This window comes from Eublepharis macularius, chromosome 2 (assembly GCF_028583425.1).
Source record: "Eublepharis macularius isolate TG4126 chromosome 2, MPM_Emac_v1.0, whole genome shotgun sequence".
NCBI classification, from domain to species: domain Eukaryota; kingdom Metazoa; phylum Chordata; class Lepidosauria; order Squamata; family Eublepharidae; genus Eublepharis; species Eublepharis macularius.
The window spans coordinates 3,726,204-3,751,054 of record NC_072791.1 but is presented as its reverse complement, the minus strand read 5'-3'; the positions used below and the strand labels follow the sequence as shown (position 1 = coordinate 3,751,054).

General features: G+C 46.0%; 1 protein-coding gene across 1 annotated transcript in view; it reads right to left on the bottom strand.

The window, feature by feature from the left end:
• Positions 1-24,851, bottom strand: part of MDGA2 (MAM domain containing glycosylphosphatidylinositol anchor 2) — a 680,911-nt gene that overhangs the window by 321,817 nt on the left and 334,243 nt on the right. The window contains exon 4 of the mRNA XM_054971659.1: positions 12,336-12,532. Within this exon, the coding sequence (XP_054827634.1) occupies positions 12,336-12,532 (197 nt within the window). The remainder of the gene's footprint in view (positions 1-12,335; positions 12,533-24,851) is intronic.

The window sequence follows — 24,851 nt, the reverse complement described above, 5'->3', positions numbered from 1 at the left end:
AGCAGACTGCCAAACTGAGGCCGAAGATGCCTGAGATATAAGGCAAACATGCAGCAAATAATACACATGAATAAAGTACTGAAAGCTAGAAGTAGCAAAGATCGAATTATCGATCTGCCCAGCATTCAGCAATAAATGAAGTCGTGAAAGAAATCATGGTGCTTTTGTGACAACTCCACGCAAGTTTCATCAGGTGCTGTTTGGGGGTTCATTATTTCATAGCAATGGAGAAGCAATGAGGCCTGAGGTGTCTGTTCCTTCATATGGAGCTAGGGATGGAGGCCGTGAGCCAAAAACGGAAGGGTTCCACATTAGCTACCTGAATTCCCCCCCCCCACTTCCCTATCTGGGGGGCAATGTTGTCCCACCCAAATCTGTCCACCCGAGAAAACAATCTGGCCTCAGTTTGCACAGCAGAGAAAATGGGTTGTTTTTAATCAGGTATTGACACGGTGAATCCTCGTAGGAATAGGAATTCTGAACTACGCAGCGTTCCTTCTCAGCTCTTCTGTCGAATGTTACGTAAGGAGTTTTCCAGCCAAACAAGCCAAAACACCAACCTCTCAACCCCTCCAAACAAATCATGGGCAGATCTTTGGTTCATGCCGTGAAAATTTCTATCATTTGTCAAAAGAATTTTTTTCAGCCAATTTATGTAATTAGACTTATTATGTCTAATGACTTAATTAGCGTAAACACAGCAAACGTAATCTTGTAATTGGGCTATGCAATTACAATATGTAATGATGATGAAAATGGCTTTGGGAGGACTCGACAACTGTATTGTGAGGTCCCGATCCTGCCAGCATATCAGCCACCTGACAGTCGCTTAGTCCGAGGAGCTATCGGAAGTTTCTTCCCTACCCCTTCGTGAGGAAAGGCCGATGTGCTTTCCCAGTTCAGATAAATTTGCTTTGGACATAAACCCTCAAAAGTTCATCCATGATTCAATGTATACCTGCTCTGTGACCAGGCAGGAAGCCAGGCGGGAAAGGTCCAGAGATAAAATCATGAAAAGTTGTGAAAGAAATCATGGTGCATTTGTGACAGCTCCACACACATTTCAACAGACATAAATGCAAAGTTCTGCATTTGGACAGACAAAAAAAATCAAAGGGATAATTATAGGATGGGCGAGACGTGTCTTGGCAGTAGTATGTGCAAAAGGGATGTAGGGGTCTTAGTAGACCATACACTGGCCATATAGGTCCTGCTAGATGGAGGAAGTCTTTAAGGTCCCAGACTTTGTACAGCTCAAAAGACTAACGTTGATGAGCATCATCAGCTATGCTTAGAAACAAGCTGGCAGCCAGCACAACTCTTCAGAAACTAGTAAGGCTTATTACTGGACACAGCAAACTACAACTACACTGCTGTGTCACAAATTGCAGTTTCTGAATAGCCGATAAGGGCAGTCCAATACAAATTGCATTGCAGTAATCAAGCCCTGGGGAGAGCAAAACTTGTACAACATGCCAAATATGGCTTTTTCAAGAAGGAGTAACCATCAAAAGTTGGACTAAGGCACCAAGATGAGACCTGAATGTCCTGCAAAAGCAACCTCAAGCGATGAAGTGCAGGGGAAGGGGGGTAGTTGTGAATTTCCTGCATTGTGCAGAGGGTTAGACTAGATGACCCTGGAGGTCCCTTCCAACCCTATGATTCTAACTTCGGAGAAGGGGTGTATTCCCAATCCCAACCAGAACGGCCGTTCAGAAATGAAGGGAGTCCAAGATGGCTGGGAGTTTCTTAAAAGTGAGATACTGAAGGCACAATCACAAATGATTCCAATGAGAAGGAAAAATGGGAGGAACCTAAAGAAGCCAGGGTGGCTCCATAAACAGCTTTTAAAAGATCTTAATTTTTTTTAAAAAAAAAGACACATTGCGGGTGCTTGTAGAGAGAGTGTTAGACATGCTAAAGCTCAAAATGTGCTTAGACTAGTGAACGATACTAAACAAAACAAAAAAAGTTCTTTGGTTAATAAGGAATAAGGAAGTGGTAGGCCCATCCTGGGGAGAAGAAAGTGAGATTTAACAGGTGATAAAGAGAGGGAAGAACTGTTCAATTCCTACTTTGCCTCGGTCTTCTCTTCGATAGTGTTCAACTTGTCAAAAAGTGAATAAATGATAAAGGAAGGGAATTGCAGCCTAGGATAGATGTTAGGGTGGTACATATAAACACCTAGCTTCCTTAAATGAAATCAAGTCCTCAGGGCCAGATGAATTGCATCCTAGGGTACTAAACGAACTTGCTGATGTAATTGTAGAACTTCTGTCTATCATCTTTGAGAATTCTTGGAGAAGACGGGAGGTGCCAGAAGACGGGAGGTGGGCAACTGCTGTCCACATCTTCAAGAACGGGGGGAAGGAGGATCCAGTAGATTCAAGATAATCTTGACAGGCTTGAAAACTGGGCTAAAACTAACAACATGAATTTCAACAGAGAGAAATGTTAAGTTCTGCATTTAGACAGAAAAAAAATCAAAGGGTTAATTATAGGATGGGGGACACTTGGCAGTAGTACATGTGAAAAGGATCTAGGGGTCTTAGTAGACCATACACTGAACATAAATCAGTAGGGTGATGTGGCAACTAAAAAGACAAATGAGATTTTAGGATATATCAACAGAAGCATAGTGTCTAGATCACACAAAGTGATTTGTGCTCTGGTTAGACCTCACGTGAAGTGCTGTGTTCAGTTGTGGGCTCCACAGTATATGAAAGATGTTGACAAGCTGGAACATGTCCAGAGGAGGGCAACAAAGATGGTGAGGGGTCTGGAGACCAAGGAAAGATTGAAAGAGATGGGTATATTTAGCCTGTAGAGGAGGCGACTGAGCAATGATATGATAGTCCTCTTCAAGTATTTGAAGGGCTGGTACAGAGAAGATGGAGCAGAGTTGTTTTCTGTTGCCCCGGAGGGTCGGACCAGAAACACCAGGTTAAAATTAAAGCAAAAGAGTTTGGGGCTAAATGTTAGGAAGAACGTCCTGACAGTTAGAGAGGTTCCTCGGTGGAACAGGCTTCCTTGGGAGGTGGTGGACTCTCCTTCCTTGAAGGTATTTAAAAAGAGGCCAGATGGCCATCTGATGACAACGATAATTCTATTACTCAATATGAATGTAGGTAGATCAGGCGAGAAAGAGCATGAAGGGGTAAGCCGGTGTGAAGCTCTCGGGACCGTTTCTTACATGCTCAGGGTAATGCCGATTGCCACTTTGAGATCAGGAAGGAATTTTCCTCCAGGCCAGATTGTCCAGGGATCCTGAAAGTTTTTAACCTTCATCTGGGCATAGTGCAGGGGTCACTGTGGGAGGTGAAGGCCGGGAGGGGAGATAGCTTTGAATCCCCAGCATTGTGCAGGGGGTTGGACTAGTTGACCCTTGGAGTCCCTTCCAGCTCTATGTTTCTAAGTTTCCCCATTTCACATGGTGAGCACTATTACTAACGAACAATCCATCCTTATATGAGAGGGGACTACATCTCCTAGGAAGCAACATGAAGAGGTCCTCGTGGAGGCAGCCAACCCCGCTCACCCCGCCCTTCCTTGAGTGATTCCGCACAAGTTGGATAATGTACTTCCAATCCTCTTTATAGATCATTTGGAATGGATGTTTCATGTGCAGAACAAAAAATCCACCTCAAACGATTGATAAAGTGCATTGAAAGTGCATTATCCAACGTGTGCGGAATCAGCCCTTAATAAGCAAGGCTGGAAATTAACCCTCTCCACTCTGTGACTTCGCCAGATCTCCACACTTCTTGCAGATCTGGAGGCCGTATTCAGCTGTCACCATCCACCCCCAGCTTGCTTTTGATGAGAACCAATCCGGTGGCCTCCCCCGCTTCCATCTTCGCCTACAGAAATGAGACTGAAGACTGCATAGCCCCCAAAAGGCTTTTGAGTAAGTTGACATGACATGCAGGTCTGGGTAGGGCAACAATTGGGGGGTTGTTTTATGCCTCTCCTAAACTGGTATTCTAAACCAGAGTCAACCCAATGTTGACTTTTATGTGGAGGGTAAGAAATGAACCTCAGTGGATTAAAACAAATAACTGAAGACTTTCTGCGCCCAAATCTGGGCTCATGGCCAGAGAACAAGTGTGTGGGCCTGTGTGTGTCTGTTTGTCTGTGTGTGTAAGCCTGAGAAGAAGCCAGGCTCGTTCTCATCACACACAAACTGGAGTTGTCCTATAATATCTGAATTATACTCCCGTGAACCCCCAATTCTACACGTGGATCATGACAATAAAGATGATTGATTCACCCCTACCCCTTAAGGCCTTTTACGTCCTTGCAAATGCTCTCTTCTATTCTCCTCTTCCTCTTCTCTTCTCTATGTGGTGCTCTATAGAATGCCCCTTTCAGACCAGCTATCTCGCAAGCAAAGAGCCTTTGCCAAACATCCCTTGAGCTGCCCCCTCCCCCACAAGGGGAGTATCTGCATCCTTAAATGTTTAATTATGTTTTTTCCCTTTCATAAATATCTTTCCAATTGCACACTCTCACCCAGAGAAAGAAATCAGCAAGCGAGCGAGCGAGCAAGACTAATTCAGCTTGACCTCTGATAAATATAGAAACCTTTCAGTTACCAACATGGCAGCTTGATTTGTTCATTAAATTCAATACAGAAAAACAAATCTCAGGCAGTAAATGGGGGGGAAAGCCCCAAACCCCAAACAAATGTTTTCCAAAATGGAATCTAATTTAATGTGACACATCATATAACCCAGTAAGAATGTATCTAATAGAGGAGATAATAATAAACACTTCCGTATCAAGGCGTTATTAGGCAAGGAATCCCAGACTGCAAGGAGCTCTTCACTTCTAATTAAACATACAAACAGTCCCAGTTGGCATCTTGGGGTCTGTTCTGCCATTTATGCATTTTAACAGCAATTTTTCTAGGCAGAGTAAAGCTGAGGCTTGGTGTACATGCTCACTGCTGGAGCAGCAATTCCCCCCCCCCACCTGACCAATAGGGTTGACCGAGTCACTTACACGGGGTGAGCACTTTTCCTGGACAGGCCACCAGATGGACACACCAGGTCTAGGACTCTCCGAGTCTTCCAGACACAGGGAAAGGTAGCTGTCACAAACTGGAGGCATGTTCTGGAAAAACATTTGTCTTATGAGACTGATAAGATGAAAGGGCTCTCGAGGGTTCAGACATGAATGTGACAGACACAAGGCCAGCCAATGGGCCATCCAAAGGCCAATCAGGTGCCAAAGTTGCTGTCAACCATCCCATTATGTTATTAATAAAGAACTGATTTCCCTAATGAACATCTATGAAGTTGCCCTCTATCGGTCCACCTAGTCTAGTGTTGCCTGCTCTGACTGGCAGCTGCTCGTCAGACTCTTGGGTGGGAGGTCTTTCACATCATCTGATATTTTAACTAGAGATATAAGATTGCATCTCAGACTTTTGGCATCCAACACAGGAGCTCTGCTGCTGAGCTATTCTTCAGCATTTGATGGGGGGGTGGGGGGCAAGAAAGATGGTTCTTAGGATATGAACGAATATTTAACAGGCTCAGATCCAGGCCACAAGTCTTTGTTTTGTGGACAATCAGCATAGCTACAGGGCAAACAGGAATGCCTGTGAGTGCAGGAAAGTAGTCGGGTTCCTTTTAGAGCTTCACAAAAACTGTACATGTGTGGAGAACAATCGTCAGATACACTAGCAGCATTTCTGTCATGTGTTATGGATTCCTTGCTGCAGTGTGTAGTGTACCTCTGAGAACATGCAGGAGGAAACCTGTTTTGCTGAATGGATGCTAGCTGCTTATCTTGCAGGTGCTTTGGTTACAATTTCCTGGCAGGCCTGAGAACGTGGCCTTGAAGTTCCAGCTGAGACTGCTCCAAACTCCTAAGAGACTGAGCAGAGCTCATCCTTTCCTTATTCCCCTTTTCCCATGCTCAGCCTGCCAAAATCCTAACGGACTTCCTTTCCCCACTGGGGGGCGGGGACTTTGACCTATAATTAACCTTGTTCTGCTACCTTGAGTCACTTCAGCCAATGTTCCTATCATAGCATCTTGCTACTGGTATTCTTCTTTAATAAAACCAACTTTAACTCGTTCACTCCCGTGATCCAGTGAAGTGTTTTGGGAAGTACCTGGCAAGACCTGACAACAATTTGGAAATCTTTGAAGATTGGGTCATTTTTAAGCCACCCAACTGTGATCTCCCCTAAGGCCCACCAACTTCTACAGTGCTTTGCCCTCCTCCTTCCACCCAGAGGAGACTCCACGGGTAGCACTTCCTGAATTCCCTTTTCCTCCCCCAGTTGCCAGCCACTGCACATTGAGGTCCTGCAGGTGGCCAAGGAAGCCTCACCCATCCCCATCTGCCAAGCCATCAGCAAGCTGAATCCAGGAACCTGCCAGCCAGGCCATTCCTGAAGTTGCCTTTGCCTGGCCAGGTGAAGGTGGGCGTCACAGAGACCTTTCCCCCTAGTTCTATCCATCTCTCATCAGGTGAGTCTTACCTTGATCACCAACACTCCATTCAAAGAAAGATCCCGTAAAAATCATGAACACAAAGTAACCCTGGAAGCCACACTCCACAGAGGCAGACCTGCAGCCCATCTAGATCATAGAATTATAGAGAATCATAGAATCATAGCGTGGGAAGGGTTCTCTAGGGTCATCTAGTCCAACCCCCTGCACAATGCAGGAAATTCACAACGACCCCCCCAACTGCCCCAGTGACCTCTGCTCCATGCCCAGAAGATGGCAAAAATCAAGATCAGTCTTGTCTCCATAGACTGGCATTGGACCTCCAGGGTCTCAAGCAGAGAAAGGTCTTTCCTATCACTTCCTGCCTTATCATTTTACCTGGAGAGGCAAGGAATTGAACCTTGGACCTTTTGCATGCAAAACATATGCTCTACCCTGGGCCTCTTCAAAATGCCACCAAGAAAAGCAAACCTTCCAAAATCGATTAAGTGCTGTCCCTTGAAAACAGGCTTTATTGGGGGGAAATCAGCAAGAGGGAGCGTGCTCTTGGAGACCTGCCTCTAAGACAGTCCACACCTTAGATGCTCCTAGAATCCAAAGCCCCTTCTGCACTGGGGACATAACTCCTCACTTTCTCTGAAATCAAGCCAAAAGGCACGGGATTGGCTTGTATGTGGCCATTCACACCTCTCATCGGAGCAGTGATGAGTCGCTGGCAAAGATCCCTTCCTGTCTCCTTTGCTGTTGCCCCCAAGCATCTGTTTCTCCACCATGGGATTTTTTAAAAAAATCTAAAACTCAATTATTTCTGATATTCAGATATTTAGCCCTTTGCACAATGTTACCACCAAAGCAAAAAAGCAAAAAAAGAAAAGAGAACTTCCCCCTGCCTTACAAATCAGTGATTCATCGATCCTGCACGACTTAAAAAAATAAATAAAGAGAGGAAAGAGGGCAGGGGGAAAGAATGGAAGAGGGGAGAAGGAATGGCTAGACGAGAGTAGCCAATCACAATGCAGAGGGCTGGCACAAGAGGGGAGGACACTAAAAGTTTGGATAAAGATAAAGTATTCAACCTTTTTCTCAACTTTAAACCCTGTTTTGCTCTCCAACTTCGTTTGATCCTGCATCTTCATATGTTTAGTTAACATTCAATTTGTAGTTTAGTTTTAGGTTTTTTCTTTCTTTTTCTTGTTTGTTATTTTATGTTAATATGCAGCTTAATATCACACCCACCTTTTTTGCAGCCACTCCACATCTGTGACCGACTGCAATCTCCACATCCTTTTTACATGGGCTACTGACAAGTCAGGCATCCCCCAATTCTACACATGCATTGTGAGATGAAAATTACATTTCAGAGGAATTAAAAGTAGAAGAGGAAGTGGGGGCATGTTTCACACACGCAGGAGGATGAGTTGAAAGAATGGATTTTTCTCAGACAATGAAGAAGGAAATGAACATGGTGTGAAGGTCGTAGCATAGTGGTGAAGTGGTTAGGCTGTGTATCAGCACTCTGCCGGTTCAAACCCTACTGCTGTCATGAGTTCAGCAGGAGGCCTTGGGTAAGCCACTCCTTTCAGCCCAATTCCCCAGTATTGTGTGGATAATAACATACTGACTGTGTTCACCACTCTGAGTGGGGCACTAATCTATCTAAAAGAGTAGTATATAAGCACTGTAATTAATACTATTCATCATTATTATTTGGCCGTCACATCCATTGAACAAAGGTGCCAATCTCTTCACTCGAACTTGAACACATATCACACAATAAAAGGTGGACTCTGTTTCATTAAGAAGTTAAATAATTTGCAAGATTATTTACTTCCATTCTATGAAATAATGGAACTAAGGCTGATTTTGCACACGTTGGATAATGCACTTTCAATGCTCTTTATCAATCATTTGAGGTGGATTTTTTGTTCCGCACACAAAAAAATCCGTTCCAAAATGATCTATAAAGAGGATTGGAAGTGCATTATCCAACGTGTGCAGAATCACTCCTTGCTAAAACACATCTGTGTAATGCATGCAGCCTCTACGCATTTACCCCTCCTCTACGTTCTCCTCCTCCCATTGTCTCCTTGATATCAAATTTGAGACTGCAAGATCTTTGGGGCAGGGGCCTGTCTTTTGGTAATCTGTCAATTGCCACGCACAGTGATTGGCACGTCATCCTTCTTTTTATAAAGCCAGGGCTTTTTTTCAGCTGGAACGCGGTGGAACAGAGTTCCGGAACCTCTTGAAAATGGTCACATGACTGGTGGCCCTGCCCCCTGATCTCCAGACAGAGGGGAGTTTAGATTGCCCTCCGTGCCAGTGGCGCGGAGGGCAATCTAAACTCCCCTCTGTCTGGAGATCAGGGGGCAGGGCCATCAGCCATGTGACCATTTTCTCCGAGGGCAACCCACTGAATTCAACTACCTCTTTTCCCAGAAAAAAAGCCCTGTATAAAGCCATATGCATTTGATGATGTTTCAGAAGGCAGCAAAGAGAGTTTTTATATTGTGATATCCCTGCATAGCAACTCCTTGGGTAGCTTGGGGCCCTCCTCAAAAAAGCACATCGGTGAATCCACCCCCCAAAGATAGATACGCCACAAGCAGGCATTTCTTGAAATTTCTTTGAGACTGGAGGAAGCCTAGTTCCGTGAAGCAGCTGAAATCCCTTCCCCGCAAGGTCTCAGACTCTGGATTTCTCTGCACGTTTTTGCTGGCGATTTTTAGCAATATAAAGCTGTCAAGTGTAATAAAGGGCAAAAGTGATGGGACTTTCCGAGCCATTAGCTGGATATTATCTATGAAAAGTTGCAAGTTGTTCTGTGCTGCGTTGCTGATTGTACACTCGGTTATCTCATTTGTTTCCTTTCATGGGTTCTTAAGGCAGGGTCCCATGCGGTCTGCTTCGCTGTAGAGGAGCGTGGAGGGCTGAGTACAGCGCTCAGTGACAAGGCAGTTGGTGCGCTAGTAATGTGAGCAAAACCTGAGATGTTGTATCAGATAGCACGCCTGAGCACTGCAGGAAGCACGCTTACAACACAACCGGGAGAAGAGGCAGCTAGGGAGCAGCGGAGGTAACCAGGGAGCATTTGGGAGAGGCAACGCTCAGGTGAACCCAGCAGTAAAGCAGCTGGGACATCTCTAGTCTCTTTGCTCCTTCCTTCTTCTTTCTGTGCTACCCTCTCGCCTGTTCTGGAACACACTTGGAGTCTTCCTCACTATAGCAGATGGGGCTGGGGGTGGTAGTGGACAAGCAGATTAGAAGACTAAAGAAGGAATTGGCTGGAGCAGTTGCACTGGCCTCATATCCCAATTCAGTGGTTAGTTTCAAGTTAAAGGAGAAATCTTGCAACACGGCAGCCCTAGCAATGAGTCAGGAGGACACCTGCAAAGATGACTACATTCTGTTTCATACTCTGGCCAGCACCATGTTTTGGAAGGGCCACTCTGAGGGTGGAGGGAATAATGGTGGGCGGAGAATCTCATACCACCACTACAAAATGGCATGATTGCTGCTACCCCCTCCCTACGACCCAGGGAGGTCAGATGGTACCAGTCAAGGGACTGGGTTTGGCCCTGGGACTACTAGCTGCTGATTCCTGCTACAGGCGTTTCAGCTGTCCTATGGACCCCAGAGAGAGAGAGAGCGAAAGAGAGGGGGAGTGCCCTGACTCAGCTACAATTATTCACCCTTCCAGGAAGGGTTACATCAGTGCTTCATTCTCACGGCCCCTTCTTACATGCCCAGGGTTAAGGCCGATCGTCACTTTGGGGTCAGGAAGCAAATTTCCCCATGCCAGTTTGTCTAGGGATCCTGATGGTGTTTTGCCATCTTCTGGACATGAAGCAGGGGGGTCACTGGGTGTGTGTGTCGGGGGGGGGGGAAGTAGTTGTGAATTTCCTGCATTGTGCAAGGGGTTGGACTAGATGACCCTGGAGGACCCTTCCAACCTTATGATTCTGATTCCAGGATTCTCTACCTTTTTTTTTTTTTAGCACTGCATGGGAAGGTGGAAAAACCACAATGTTTTTTCTTTAAAATGGCCGTATTAACAGTGTAACAAACAGTACAAGGTGAGTATAACAAATAGGAGAAAATGCAGCAAGAAAACAGAACAGGTATCAACCACCCTCCCAAAACTGGGGATGGGGGGGTGGGGATGGTGTTTGACAGGCCTTGCCAGAGAACAGATGGAAGCAGATAAGAATTAAACTCAGAGGCATGCAATGAAGTTGGTGGGCTGCAGATTCAGGGCAGGAAAAAATGCTTCTTTACTCAATGAGTGATTAATTTGCAGCCCGAGGATATACCGATGGCCATGGGCATAGATCGCTTTAAAACAGGAATTAGACAGACTCAGGGAGGAGAAGTCTACCCATGGCTACTAGCCATGGGGACTAAAGAGAACCAACCTATTCAGAGGCAGTCAACCTGAATCCCAATGCCAGGAGGCAACATCGGGGGGAGGCCTGGGCCTCTATACCCGTTTGTTGCTTTTCAAGGCAACTTCCTGGCATGGCGGATGAGATGCACCACTGGTCCGATCCAGCAGGGCTCTTCTTATGTTCTTAGGTTCACATGGGAACGTTTGTCTTGAGGTTTGCATGTTCCCCTCTGATGGGCAAGCTCTTGAGACCAAGAGGAAAGACGGAGGAGGAGAGATGAAAAGGAAAACATACGCAACAGAGAGAAGCCTGCCTCAGATAGAAGTTTATATGGGCCAGCACTTTTTTCAAGCTTTATTTATTTTTAAATTTCCTTAGAAGCAATGAGGCTCATTCCCTGGGCCCACCCTTCACATGCTGTCACTACAAGACGGAATCATATAACAATAACAACAACAACAACAGCGTGCTTATATGCTGCCCTTCTGGACAGATGAGTGCCACACTCAGAGCGGAGAACAAGGTCGGTGTTGTTATTATCCTGACAATATAGCTGGAGAAATGGGCTGGGAGGAATGGCTGACCCAAGGCCCCCTGCTGAGCTCATGGGGACAGTAGTGGGATTTGAACCAGCAGAGCATGGAGTCGTAGTCCAGCCACTTATCCACAGTTTTTCGCTGAGTGAGAACATGCTTTTTTGATCCCCCCTCAAAAAAACGAGAGGGGCAGTTTCCTGGGTGAAGGATCTCACCAAACGTTTCCTCTACGGGAACGGGATTGTTTCCCACCCTTACGCTCTGCTCAGACACAACAGCCCCTTGCATGGAACAGAAGCGAGAAGAAAGCGACAAGGATAAAGAAGCAGAGCACGTGGTGTTTTGAACGGAACCGCAATTCACTTATTTCTCATCTGGTACCAGCTTCTTGCGGGCCACTTCCTTCCGCCTTGGTCATCTTTGAAATTCTGTGCTGTGCCTTACAATTTTGCTCAAAACATGACTTGGGGAGGTTCTTACTTAGGAGTTTCAAGAACAGCTAAAATCGTTTTGATTTGATTTCTCATGGAGCGGGGGAGGGATGCCTCCCCAACACATCTATGTTGTTACCAAATATGAGGACAACAGGTGGGAATTTATTGCGGGGTGCTAAGATAATTTCTGTAAGATTATGCATATTTTTCAGTGTTGACTGGAAATAGCTGAACAATAATAAAAGTAATAACCTTTCGTTTATATACCACCCTTTAGGACAACTTAAGACCCACTCAGAGCGGTTTACAAAGTGTGTTATTATTATCCTCACAACAATCACCCTGTGAGGTGAGTGGGGCTGAGAGAGCTCCGAGAGAGCTGTGACTGACCTAAGGTGACAAGGAAGTAAAAGTTTGAAAGGTAGGTATACAATGCAGGAATAAAAGTGGAAATTCAGGGGCGGAAGAGGAATAATAATAATAAAAAGATGACTGTACCTTGATTCCTACCTGCGTAAAGAAGGGCTCGTAAATCTCCACCCCTTTGTCAGATCCTTGAAGTAACACCTCCTGTCCTCGCCGCCAGCTGTACCGGACAGGTGGGTTGGAATTGGCCACACACCTGAGAAACACGGTCCGCTCATAGTAGAACTGCTCCTTTGCTTCCCCTATGCTCTGGTGGACCGTCACGATCGGATCGTCCAGATCTGGGAACACGAGAAAAGGAGATGGAGATCAGCACGAGCACAGCGTGCAGGGCAAGGTAGGCTGGCTATTTATTTACTTAAAAACATTCCCAGGCCAACTTTCCACGCAGTGAAAGGTCGTGAACGTGAACCCATTCAAAAGCAAGATACGAGAACTCGAGGGCGTCCAAGGAAGCTGATGGCCCGCGGATTCAAGACAGACAAAAGGAAGTCATTCTTTACACAATGAGCGACGAAGATGTGGGATTTGCTGCCACAGGCACAGTCAGCTTTAAAAGGGGGTTAGATAAAATCAAGGAGGAGAGGCATGGGGACTAGAGATGGGCACGAACCAAAATACGAACTGGGCTATTTTTTGGTATGCGAATCGGCAATTCTTCGGAGCTCATTTCTGATGAACCACGATGAACCACTATGATTTTTAGAGCGGATTGTGTGGTTCGTTATTCAGTTTGTCACTGCAGACAGCCTGGTGTCGATCAATCTTTTACCTAGGCAATGAGGGGGATGGGCTTTCTGCAGACAAACCCAGCAAGTTCATGACGGTTCATGGTTCGTGAAACACGACAAACCAAAAACCTCAACTTCTTCGCCCAAAGAGTGATTAACACATGGAATTCACTGCCTCAGGAGGTGGTGGCAGCTTCAACCATAGACAGCTTCAAGAGGGGATTGGATAACATATGGAGCAGAGGTCTATCAGTGGCTATTAGCCACAAGGTATAGATGGAACTCTCTGTCTAGGGCAGTGATGCTCTGTATTCTTAGTGTTTGGGGGGGGGCAATCAGTGGGAGGGCTTCTAGTGTCCCTTCCCCACTGGCAGACCTCCTGAGGACACCTGGTATTTTTGGCCACTGTGTGACACAGAGTGTTGGACTGGATAGGCCATTGGCCTGATCCAACATGGCTTCTCTTATGTTCTTAAACCACCATTTTCCTGCCTCTAACAGGGACTAAAGGGAACCTCCACATTTAGAGGCAGTCTACCTCTGAGTTCCAGTGCCAAGAGGAAACATCAGCCTCTATGCCCTGTTGTTGGCCCTCCACAGTAACTGGTTGGCCACTGTGTGAGACATGATGTTGGATTAGATGCAGCAGGGCTTTTCTGATGTTCTTATGTTCATTTCAAGTATATATATATATATATATATATATATATATATATATATATATATATATATATATATATATATATATATATATATATATATATATATGAGAATCTGTGCTGTGAGGTAGCATGCTCTTCCCCGTGTTTTGCATTTTGTCCTTTTCTCTAACTCTGCAGCTGGCTCACCAGCTAGAGCTGGTAAAGGGCACCGCTGGCAATCTCTGTCACCTGGTTATCCACCCATCACCCCCTTTTCCTCCATAATAAACCTTTATAGAGAGACATTTTTTGGGCTACTAAAGAGCCAAAACCCCCCATTTCTCTGGGATATTTCTCTGAACTTCTGGGCACTATAGATTTTGCTATTTGGTGTTTCCTGTGGTTTCTTCCCTGTTACTTTGTTATTGTGTTACTTTGTTATTGTGCTAGGATTAAGCAGGTCGGTCTAGATGTCCTCTGAAGGTCCTGAGGGGTAGCAGCCAGTTACCAAGGTGCTTTGCCAGAAACCCTTGGTTTAAGGAAACTCCCAGGAAGGAGAAGCATCTTTCTGTCCTTCCTAACAGTAACAATGTTCCTTCAGGCATGCTGGCCTCAAGCCATAAGGGGCTTTAAAGGCCAATACCAGCACCTTGACTTGAGCTTGGAAACAAACGAAGAGCCAGTGTAGATGGGACAAAACGAGAGTGATACAACCTACTCCAGTGAACTTTCTGGCAGCAGCAGTCTGTACCAACTGTAGTTTCTGGACAGTCTTCAAGGGCAGCCCCTTGTAAAGACCATTGCAGTAATCTAATCTAGATGTTACTAGGGCATGCGCCACAGTGGCAAGATCTTTTCTGCCCAGGGAAAGTTGCAAAAAGCCCCCCCCCCCCCGGCAATCACTGCCACATACATATCCAACTGCCCACCCAAGTGATGAATTTTTTTTCTTTTGAGGAAGTGCAACCCCATTCAGAACAGGAGATATCCCAGATCCTGAGTCAGATCTCCACAGCCCCTGGTAGCACCTCTATTTTGCTGGTAATTAAGTTTCAGTTTGTAAACTGAATAGCTAATTACACGCAAGGCCTCAGTGCGGTTGTTATGGAGGCCAACCACCACCCACTCTCCAAGCCCGTTTCTTCAAGCCGACTGTCTTCTGGAGTGGATGATTCAGATATTTCTCATGAACAAGGTGCCCTGCAAGACAACCCCGACATCTTTCACAGGACTCCCTTCCAGAGCACATCTTCCGTTCAAACATCAGGGGGATGGCAACGTACCAGCCTCCTGTTTCATTAATTCACTGATTCAATTTTGTCCCCCTCCCAAGTCCAGAACTTCTTAGTGCTAAATTCTGCTTTAATTTCTCCAGCGACTAGGCAAGTCTATTGCTTTCGTGCCCTGCTTGCAGGATTTCTGAAAGCATCTGGCCAGCCACTGTCAGAAGAGGTTGTGCACTCAGGTGGACCTCCAACGTGACCCAGCAGTGTTCTTCTTAAGGTCTTATGCACGGGCCAGCATTGATGCTGCAATGCACAGAAACCAGCCAACCTCCAGCAAGAATTTTGAGGTAGTAAAATGCCACGAGGGGACTGTTCCTGATCTACCCCACAAGAGGGCTGAGCCACATACCCACCTGAATATTTGAAAGGGCTCTCAGTGACAACTTAGAATCATAGAATCGCAGGGCTGGACAGTACCTCCAGGGCCAAGTAGTCCAACCCCCTGCACAATGCAGGAAATTCACAAGTATTTCCCCCTCACACACCCCCTGTGATCCCTGTTCCATGCCCAGAAGATGGCAAAACACCATCAGATTCTCTAGCCCAACTGGCCTGGGGATTGCTGCCTGACCCCAAGGTGGCGATCGGCCTTACCCTGGGCATGTAAGAAAGGGCCGCAAGAACTAAGCACTGGTGTAGCCCTTCCTGCCCTCCCTCTCATGATCTGTCCAGGTTCACAGAATCAGCATTCCTGTCAGGTGGCCATCTAGCCTCTGCTTAAAAACCTCCAAAGGAGAACCCACCACCTCCCGAGGAAGCCTGTTCCACTGAGAGCCAAGTGGAGAGCAAGTACATGGCAAGTGAACAAGAAGGAATACCCGTGAGTCTGTTCACTTGCCAGGCAATTGTAATTTGTCAGTTGTAGTTTGGCTCTGAGGGACCATTCTAACTGTCATAGAATCATAGAATCATAGAGTTGGAAGGGGCCATACAGACCATCTAGTCCAACCCCCTGCCCAGTGCAGGATCAGCCTAAAGCATCTCTGACAAGTATTCAGGAAGTATGTCAGGAAGTTCTTCCTAATGTTTAGCCGGAATCTCTTTTAATTTCAAGCCGTTGGTTCTGGTCTGACTTTCTGGGGCAGCAGAAAACAACTCTGTGCCGTCCTCTATATGGCAGCCTGCCATGATTTCAAGAAATGGGTGCCTGTGTCTTTAAATGCTTGGTTTGAGCTAGGTGAAGAGTGGGGGTGAGAGAGGGAAGAGTGAGTGATGTGACTGGTTGATGACTGAGAGTGTGGGCTGAGTGAATGCAGTTTAGACTGACAGGGCAGAGAGAAAGGTTTCAGTCAGGAGAAAGCAGGCTGGCTGTGTGCTGCCTGAGTATACTGAAGTATTTATGACGGAAATATGACCTGTGTGGATCCTGAACTGAGCCTGTTTGTGAAAGGACACTCAGTCAGGGAAAGGGAGGCCAGCTGTGTGCTGCCTGAGGAGTTTTAAGCATTTCTGTGAGACAAATATTGAGTCAGAGAAAGAGGCTAACTGTGTGTGAAGCCTTAGAAGAGATCTGTGTGAATGAGTGTATAAGAAGTAACTTTAAGAACCGAGAACCACTTTTATGAAACCGATACGCTTCTTAACTAAATAAAAGTTTGTTTTGTTATATCCCAGTGTAGCTGTCATTGCTATATCCCATTCCTATCCTCAGGGCCACATAGAACCACGAAGGAGCCTGACGCTTAGGCACGTTACCAAAGGGAAAATTTAAATAAAATATCTGGGAATAAAATATTCCTGGTGGCAGCAGACTACCCAGAGGGTTAAGGGATAGATTAAAAGAAAAATCTACCCTAAAGAAAGTAAAGATCATAACACAGCCCTTCAAGTACTTGGTTATCACATCACCTCTCAGCCATCTCCTCTCCAGGCTAAACATTCCAAGCTCCTTCAACGTTTCCTCATAGGACTTGATCTACAGACCCCTCACCATCTTCATAGCCCAGCCACTTAACCACAGGTTTTTGCGGAGCGAGAACATACTTTTTTGATCCCCCCTCAAAACAAACAAACAAACAAACAAGCAAGCGAGCATTGCTGTCAGGTGGCCATCTAGCCTCTGCTTAAAAACCTCCAAAGGTGGAGAGCCCACCACCTCCCAAGGAAACCTGTTCCACTGAGGGACCGCTCTCACTGTCAGGAAGTTCTTCCTAATGTTTAGCCGAAAACTTGACCTTGCATTATTCAGGAGGGGCCATGACTCAGTAGTAGCACATCTGTCTGCATGCAGAAGACCCCAAATCCAATACCCGACATCTCCAGGTAAAGGGATAAATAGTAGGTGGTGTGAAAGGCCTCTGCCTAAGATCTGGGAGAGCTGCTGCCGGTCGGGGTAGACAATGCTGACAATGCTGGGCCAAGGGTCGGACTCACGGTAAAGCAGCTTCAAGTGTTCTCGAGACTTCATTATTTTTATGGGATCGTTTATGCAATGGGCGGTTGGGAACTTTTCACAGGGGGACGCATGAGAGCCAGTGGCTGCCGACTCTCTGCTGTCCAAGCAGAAGAAGAGAGAGACCCATAAATGATGGGAGACGCAGTGATTCGTAAATCTCCCTTGCGCATTCTTTCAGCTGTGTTTTTTTCGTTATTGTGCTGGCTGGACAAAACGTCTTATTGGATTATTATGTAAGCTCGCATCCTGCTATGGCAAGACAAAAGCTGCCAGCGCCACACAAAATGTGCTCCTCGTTCCCGTAACGCCCTTGCTGTGGTTGGCAGCCAGCCCAGGGGACCAATCCCAGAGCGAGTTTTCCAGAGCAATGCAGCCGAACCTCCCTTTGATCCAAAAGGCCTTTCTCCGGCAGGGACCCCCAGAACTGCTCTGTGGAGAAGCCACGTTGCTCTGCCAGGCCTTCAGAGTGGATCTTGAAATCCAAAAGGGGTAAGTTTTATTTCCCAAAGGGCACCTGGAGAACTTGTCCAGCAAGAAGAGTGGGGAGGCTGACGTGGACTCCTTGATTCCAGCAATTAAAAATTCAACAAAAAACCTGCCCTTTCCCTACCAAAACGGTAACAGTTAAACCCAAGAAAAGCCTTCGCCAGTAAAATGGCATTACAGGCCCACCAGAATATTTATTACGATTACTATTGTTATTACTATTACTATTGTTATTAGTATTATTACTACTATTACAATTACGATTACGATTACTATTACTATTATTTCACACAACAAGATCAATAATAAATAAAGGTCACATGTTATCATTGATTGGCCTTGCTGAGCTGATACAAGTTTCCACCGGAGACCCAAGTATCAACCAGATATCGGTGTAATATGTACGCTGTTCCAAACAGCGCTGTCTTTTGCAGTTCTGTAGGTGTTATGTCAGAAAGCTGCAGTTTTCCCGTATGAATTGCAAAGCTTTTCGAAATAGTTCCCAGTGCCCCAACGACAATGTGGACTATTGTTGTGTTCTTCTTTCATAGTCGGGTGGTTTCTATTGACAGATCTCTATATTTAATCTTTTTTCTCGTTCTTTTTCTTCGACTCCGGCATCTCAAGGAATTGCAATGTCAGTTATCTAGACCTTTTGATTTTTTCCCCACAACTGTTATGTCTGGTGTATTGTGTTCAAGGTGTTGATCGCTTTGTATTCTAAAATCCCGTAAGATCTTTACTTGATCATTTTCTAGCACATTTCCATCTGATGTTCCCAACATTGGGTGGGATTACTACTACTACTACTACTACTACTACTACTACTACTACTACTACTACTACTATTATTATTAGATTTCTAATCCGCTCTCCCTCCGAATGGGCTCAGAGCAGAATACAGCATACATAAAATACATAAACATGTTAATTTAAAACCAGATTAAAAAGTCAACAAAAGACTTTTAAGAATGGTGTTCTCTGCCCCTCAGGGAGTCTATTCCAGAAGGGTGGAGCTGCTGCTGAAAGAAATGGGATCAGGTAATGCCAAGTGGACAACCTTATGATATAAGAAAGGGCTCACCAATATAACTAGCACTAGGAAAAATGAGCAGACCAAAATTAGGACACTTTATATATTCAGCTCATAAATCTTATGCACATTACACAATATACAAAATGTACATGAATAGTTCTCATACACAAATAAACTTTCTAATGATAATCATTAGGAAGTTTATTTGTGTATGAGAACTATTCATGTACATTTTGTATATTGTGTAATGTGCATAAGATTTATGAGCTGAATATATAAAGTGTCCTAATTTTGGTCTGCTCATTTTTCCTAGTGCAAGTGGACAACCTTAAGCAGGGAAACAACTAGAAGGTGGCAACCCAAAGGGGACATAGGAGGAGAGATGATACATAAGTTAGAAGCTATGATAGGCCATAAAGGCCAGAACCAGCAGCCAATGTACCTATTTTCAAAGAAGATATGTTTCTGTCAGCTAGCCCCTGACAATAATTGAGCAGCTGCCTTTTGAATCAGCTGCAGTTTCTGCATTACCTTCAAGGGCAGCCCTACACAGAGCATATCACAGTAATCTAGTCACAAGGTTTAAAAAGCATGCATTAGCCTGACCAGGTCAGCTGAGCCTAAGAAAGTGAAGAGTTGGAAAACCTGATGTGGCTGACCAAAGGCGCTCTTGGCCACCACACCAGCCTACTTTTTGTTTCAGTGAGTTTCACATACCTGCTCCTTTCAGGTGAAGTAGGGGAACATGGAAATTAGAAACTGTGGCTCAGGGTTGCCAGGTCCAGGCTGGGAAATTCCTGGAGATTTGGGGTGTGGAGCCTGGAGAGGGTGGAATTTGGGGAGGGGCCTCATAATGCTATAATGCTATAGAGTCCCCCCTCCAAAGCAGTCTCCAAGGAAACTGATCTCTGTCACCTGGAGATTGGTTGTAATTCTGGGAGATCTCCAGCTGCCACCTGGAGACTGGCAACCCTAGGTCAGTAGGAGGGGACGGGAAAACCCATCAAGACTGCATTCTGCAAGGGGGCTGGATGCTAAGAGTGAGAGAAGTGACCGAGGAGCCAAATAACAATAATAATATTAGATTTATATACTACCCTTCAGGACAACTTAATGCCCACTCAGAGCGGTTTATAAAGTATATTATTATCCCCACAACTACAATCACCCTGTGAGGTGGGTGGGCCTGAGAGATCTCTGAAAGGAGCTGTGACTGACCCATGGTCACCCAGTTGGCTTCAAGCGGAGGAGTGGGGAATCAAACCTGGCTCTCCAAATTAGAGTCCTGCCACTCTTAACCCCTACACCAAACTGGCTATATATGGAAAACTTGACACAGGGTCAAGGGAATGGTGTGATATGTAATGGCACTGCCATCCAAAGCAAATCCCCATGCACTGACTTCAAGTCACCAGCCACAATCTCGGCTGCCTGCCTCTCCTCTCTATGTGAATGCACAGCCCAATATAACAAACAATTCTGAAACACAGAGGCAGTAAAACACAGCTCTCTTCTTCCCACAAGTCTCTCTTCTTCCCTCAGGTTTGTCCCGAGGGTTGCCAGCTCCAAGTTGGGAAATTCCTGGAGATCTGGGGGATGAAACCTGGAGAAACTTGTAGAAAGTGGGGTTTGGGGAGGGAAAGGACCTTCCAAGGCATAATTCCACCCCCCAAAGTAGCCATTTTCTCCAGGTGAACTGATCTCTGTGGCCTGGAGACCAGTTGTAATTCTGGGAGATCTCCAGCCACTACCTGGAAGCTAAAGACACAAAACTCCTGCGGTAAGAATTTAAAGTATTTAAAGTACACCGTACAAATTAGCAATTTCAATGTATGATTGAAATACATTGAAATCATACATTGAAATGGCTAATTTGCACGGTGCACTTTAAATACCTTAAATTCTTACCGCAGGAGTTTTGTGTCTTTATCCTCCTGGTTGGTACTCCGTGGCTTCCCTCCTTTTAGTAGTACTACCTGGAGACCGGCAACCCTTTTTGTCCCTCAAGCAAATGACAGAACTTTTAAAAAGATAATGCTGACATTTTTCTCCTGCATGCCCCCCTCCCCGACACCACTTGGAAAGAAGGCCTCGGATGTTGTGCTGCCTGGCAGAAGAAGACAGTCTGTGTTTCTTACAAGATAAACGATCTCTCCAACATGAAATCTCTTGCTTCCTCTCCTGCAGCTGCCCCCCTCCCTCCTGGCCCAGTCTCGGAGTGGTTGCATCATAAGCTGCCTACAGACTTCTCAGAGGAGGAGGCCGAAGACTTAAAGGCAATGGGGGCTGGGCCGCTAAAATCAACCAAAGAAGGAGGCAGTTGGGCCACCTCCAGGAGCCCGTTGAAGTGCAGGAAGAGCCCCAAGAGCCAGAATCGGCCTGCTCACCCTAGGGAACAGCCCTGCTTGCAGGGGGGAAAAATAGACTGCTGTAACCAAACCAGAAGGCCAATGAGCTGTCCAGGGTCCTTACACCTTTTTCACAGACTGGGAAGAACCTGTTTTCACTTCTGTATTTTTTCTGTATCTGGATCGGTAAAAGTAAAGGTAAAGGTAGTCCCCTGCGCAAACACTGAGTCATTACTGGCTCATGGGGGACGTCACATCACGATGTTTTCTTGGCAGACTTTTTGTTACGGGGTGGTTTGTCGTTGCCTTCCCCAGTCATCTACACTTTCCCCCCAAGAAACTGGGTACTCATTTTACCAACCTCGGAAGGATGGAAGGCTGAGTCAACCTTGAGCTCCTTCTCCATGTTGAGAGAATTGTTGGTTACACTATCCCTATGCAGCCAGAATTAATTCTGTTGGGGCTTTGGGAGGATGGTAGCATCCCAAAGCTTAGGAAAGACTTAACCATGTACCTCTGGGCGGCTGCCAAATTAGTCATAGCCTCTGCGTGGAGAAGGGCTTCCCTGCCCCCAGTATCTATGTGGTTCAATAAATTGTGGGAAATTTTCCTAATGGAAAAGCTGACTGACCACCTTCGCTCTCTAGGTAACCCAAACTTTCAGTCTACTTTTACCACCCTATGGCTTCCCTACCTTACCTATGTGCTACGGTCAGACCAAACCCATATTTCAGACAGTATGCTAATTACAATCTTGTCCACTTTATGAGCTGAATCCATGTTCTACAGGAGGTTAACTGACATCCTTCAATTAACCTGGAATTTTATGGCTCTCTGGAGTTTAACTTTGCATCTGCAGTGTTGTTTTTGTCATGCTATAGTTGTATCTGTAAACCTGTTATTGTTGTTGTTTTTTCTCTTTTAAAAAAATGAAAACTGAAAAATAAAGTTTATTAAAAAAAAACAATACAAAAAAACCTTGAGCCGGCTACCTGAACCCATCTTCCACCAGGATCGAACTCAGGTCGTGAGCAGAACTTGGACTGCAGTACCACTGTGCACCACAGGGCTCCTCCATCTGAATCAGTATGTATATAAAATATGCAGTCATCCCTGTCCACTTCACGTTTTCTACAAATGCCCGAGCAGAAAACCAGACAAGCTCTGTGTAGAATGCACATGTGCAGAAGATATCTCTTAGCGAGAGCAACACAAGTATTAGAAATAGCTTCAGTGGGAAAGTTGTGTTAGCTGTTGCAGAGATTACAGCAACCCGGTCACATGTTATGGGCTACCCCATTTTTATTCCGGCATAAATATCCGTGGATTAGAGCCCACGTGATTTGTTTGCTGCTAAGCCATACTGAGCCGACCAGCCTTTGGGCTAGCTACAATTATTCCATTTTTAGATGTGGGGAGATGATGTTTTGAGACAACACACTACCTCAAGCAGCACAGAGAGCCCACAGCAGGCTGGAGATGTTAACTTAGTTGGATGTCTGAGAGTGGACCACGCTGGCTTGTTCACGATGGTAAATTGCAGAGATCGAAAAGATATAAATTAATGGGCTGGCAAAACTCATTTGCATTTTCTCTCAGTTTGGAAAGGAACTAATTAATATGTTTTACTGAGCTAACTGCAGTGCCACCAGGCTTTGGAAAAAAGAAGCTCTCAGGAACGTGTACCCAGACAGAAACATCGTCCTGCTAACGTGCGTAACTAATAGTGGATCTGGCGCTGTTAAAAATTAACAGCATTTTAATTAAAGAACCATCGCAATGACACAAGTGCCAGCCTTTCGGATTTCACGCCCCCAGGGCTGGCACGACCAGTGGCTGTACGATGTGAGATGTCTGTTTGCTTCTCCCCCCGAAAAAAACCCCAGCCGATGGCTTCTCATCCTTTCTACAGAGACTTCCCCGTAGCAACATGGCTGCTGATGCAGCAACCACGATTCCAGATGGCAGGATTTCACCCCCATACACACACGACCAGCAGGCATACTCTAGAATGGTTTTAGTAGTAAGATATCATTATATTGGTATATTGCTGTGACAACTTCCAAATGAAAAAATCTCTGCAGTGGTGTGGGAAGAGGGGGTTGGGCATCGGGGCAGGGAAAATAGCTGCCATATGAGCGAGCCAGGAATATCCCAACTTTCACACTCACACAGCAGCCACCCAGATGTTGCTGCCACTTTTCCATACCTTTTCACCAAAGCAGGGGAAAAGGCAGGGCCAGATCGACGGGGGGGGGGCAGGGGGTTAGTCTGCCCCCGGTGCCGCCAAAGAGGGGGCACCAGGTGCAGCTGCCAGCCCCAGGAGCATGCGGGTGGCAGGACAGGTGGTGCACAGCAAGCCGGCCACCCCCTGTCCTGCAGGGCAGGCAAAAGGCCGCACGAGTGGCTGGGAGGCCACCCACGCCATTCACCTGCCCCGCAGGACAGGGGGCACATGGCAAGCTGGCCGCCCCCTGTCCTGCAGCCAGGCGAATGGCGCAGGCGACCTCCTAGCCACTCACATAGCTGCCACCAGCTCCGCTCGCCCTGCATGATGACGTCACAGAAGTGATGTCATCACACAGCACTGGGAGCATGCGCACTGTGCGCGCATGCAAGTGGCCGGACTTTAGTTGCCCTGGACTCCGGCAACCGTAGATCCAGCCCTGGGGAAAGGCAGGTGGTGTGCGGATGCACCATGGTGGTGCGGCGAACCTAGGGAAGAATGCGCTTCTCCCAAAATATCTGTGAAACCAAAGAGAACATCCCCATTCTGAAAGAACGAGGGCTGTCCACATGCACGTGGCTAACGGCTCCTTTGAAAGCAGCCCCAGATCGCAACAGTGCACACAAAGAGAACTTGTGCATGGCAAGGTGTCAGAGGTCTCCAACGGGGCTGTTCAGTAACAGGACTCAGGTGTTCCCATGGAAGGAACTGCTGGCTGTCCTCTGCTGTGCCTCCACTGCAAATGGTCAGAAAATAGTATTTGCCACCACGAGTCCAGCAAAGATCAAGTGATACAGGGAACCAACAGGAGGACCCCATCTGATTTCTTAAAACAAGCACATCATGCATTAATATATGACCAACCCCCTTTTCAACGTCCACCTGGAGAACTAAGGTCCATTTTGTTTTCCAGATTCTGTACCATTTGTCTTTATTTCATCTTTTCTCATAGAAACATAGAGCAAGAAGAGACTCCCAGGGTCATCTACTCCAACCCCTGAACAATGTAGGGAATTCACAGTTATCTCTCCCGCTCAGCTCCTCTAGCAATTCTGCTCTATGCCAAGAGGAAGGCAAAAAACCTCTCCTTTTAATGTGTGTTATTTGCCCTCAAGTCGTCTCTGACCTATGGCGACCCTATGAATGAAAGACCTCCAAAACGTCCTCTCATTAATAGACTTGCTCAGATCCTACAAACTGGAGGATGTGGCTTCTTTGATTGAGTCAAGCCACCTCGTTTTAGGTCTTCCTCTTTCCCTGCTGCCTTCCACTTTTCCTAGCATTATTGACTTTTCCAGAGAATCTTGTCTTTTCATGATGTGACCAAAGTACAACAGCTTCAGTTTTGTCATTCCCATTGAGGATATTTCCTTCTCCCCTTTTAATTCGGGTGACTTTATATATTCTTATATTCATAGTAAAAGCTCTGTGCTTCTGGAGTCCTCTGGAA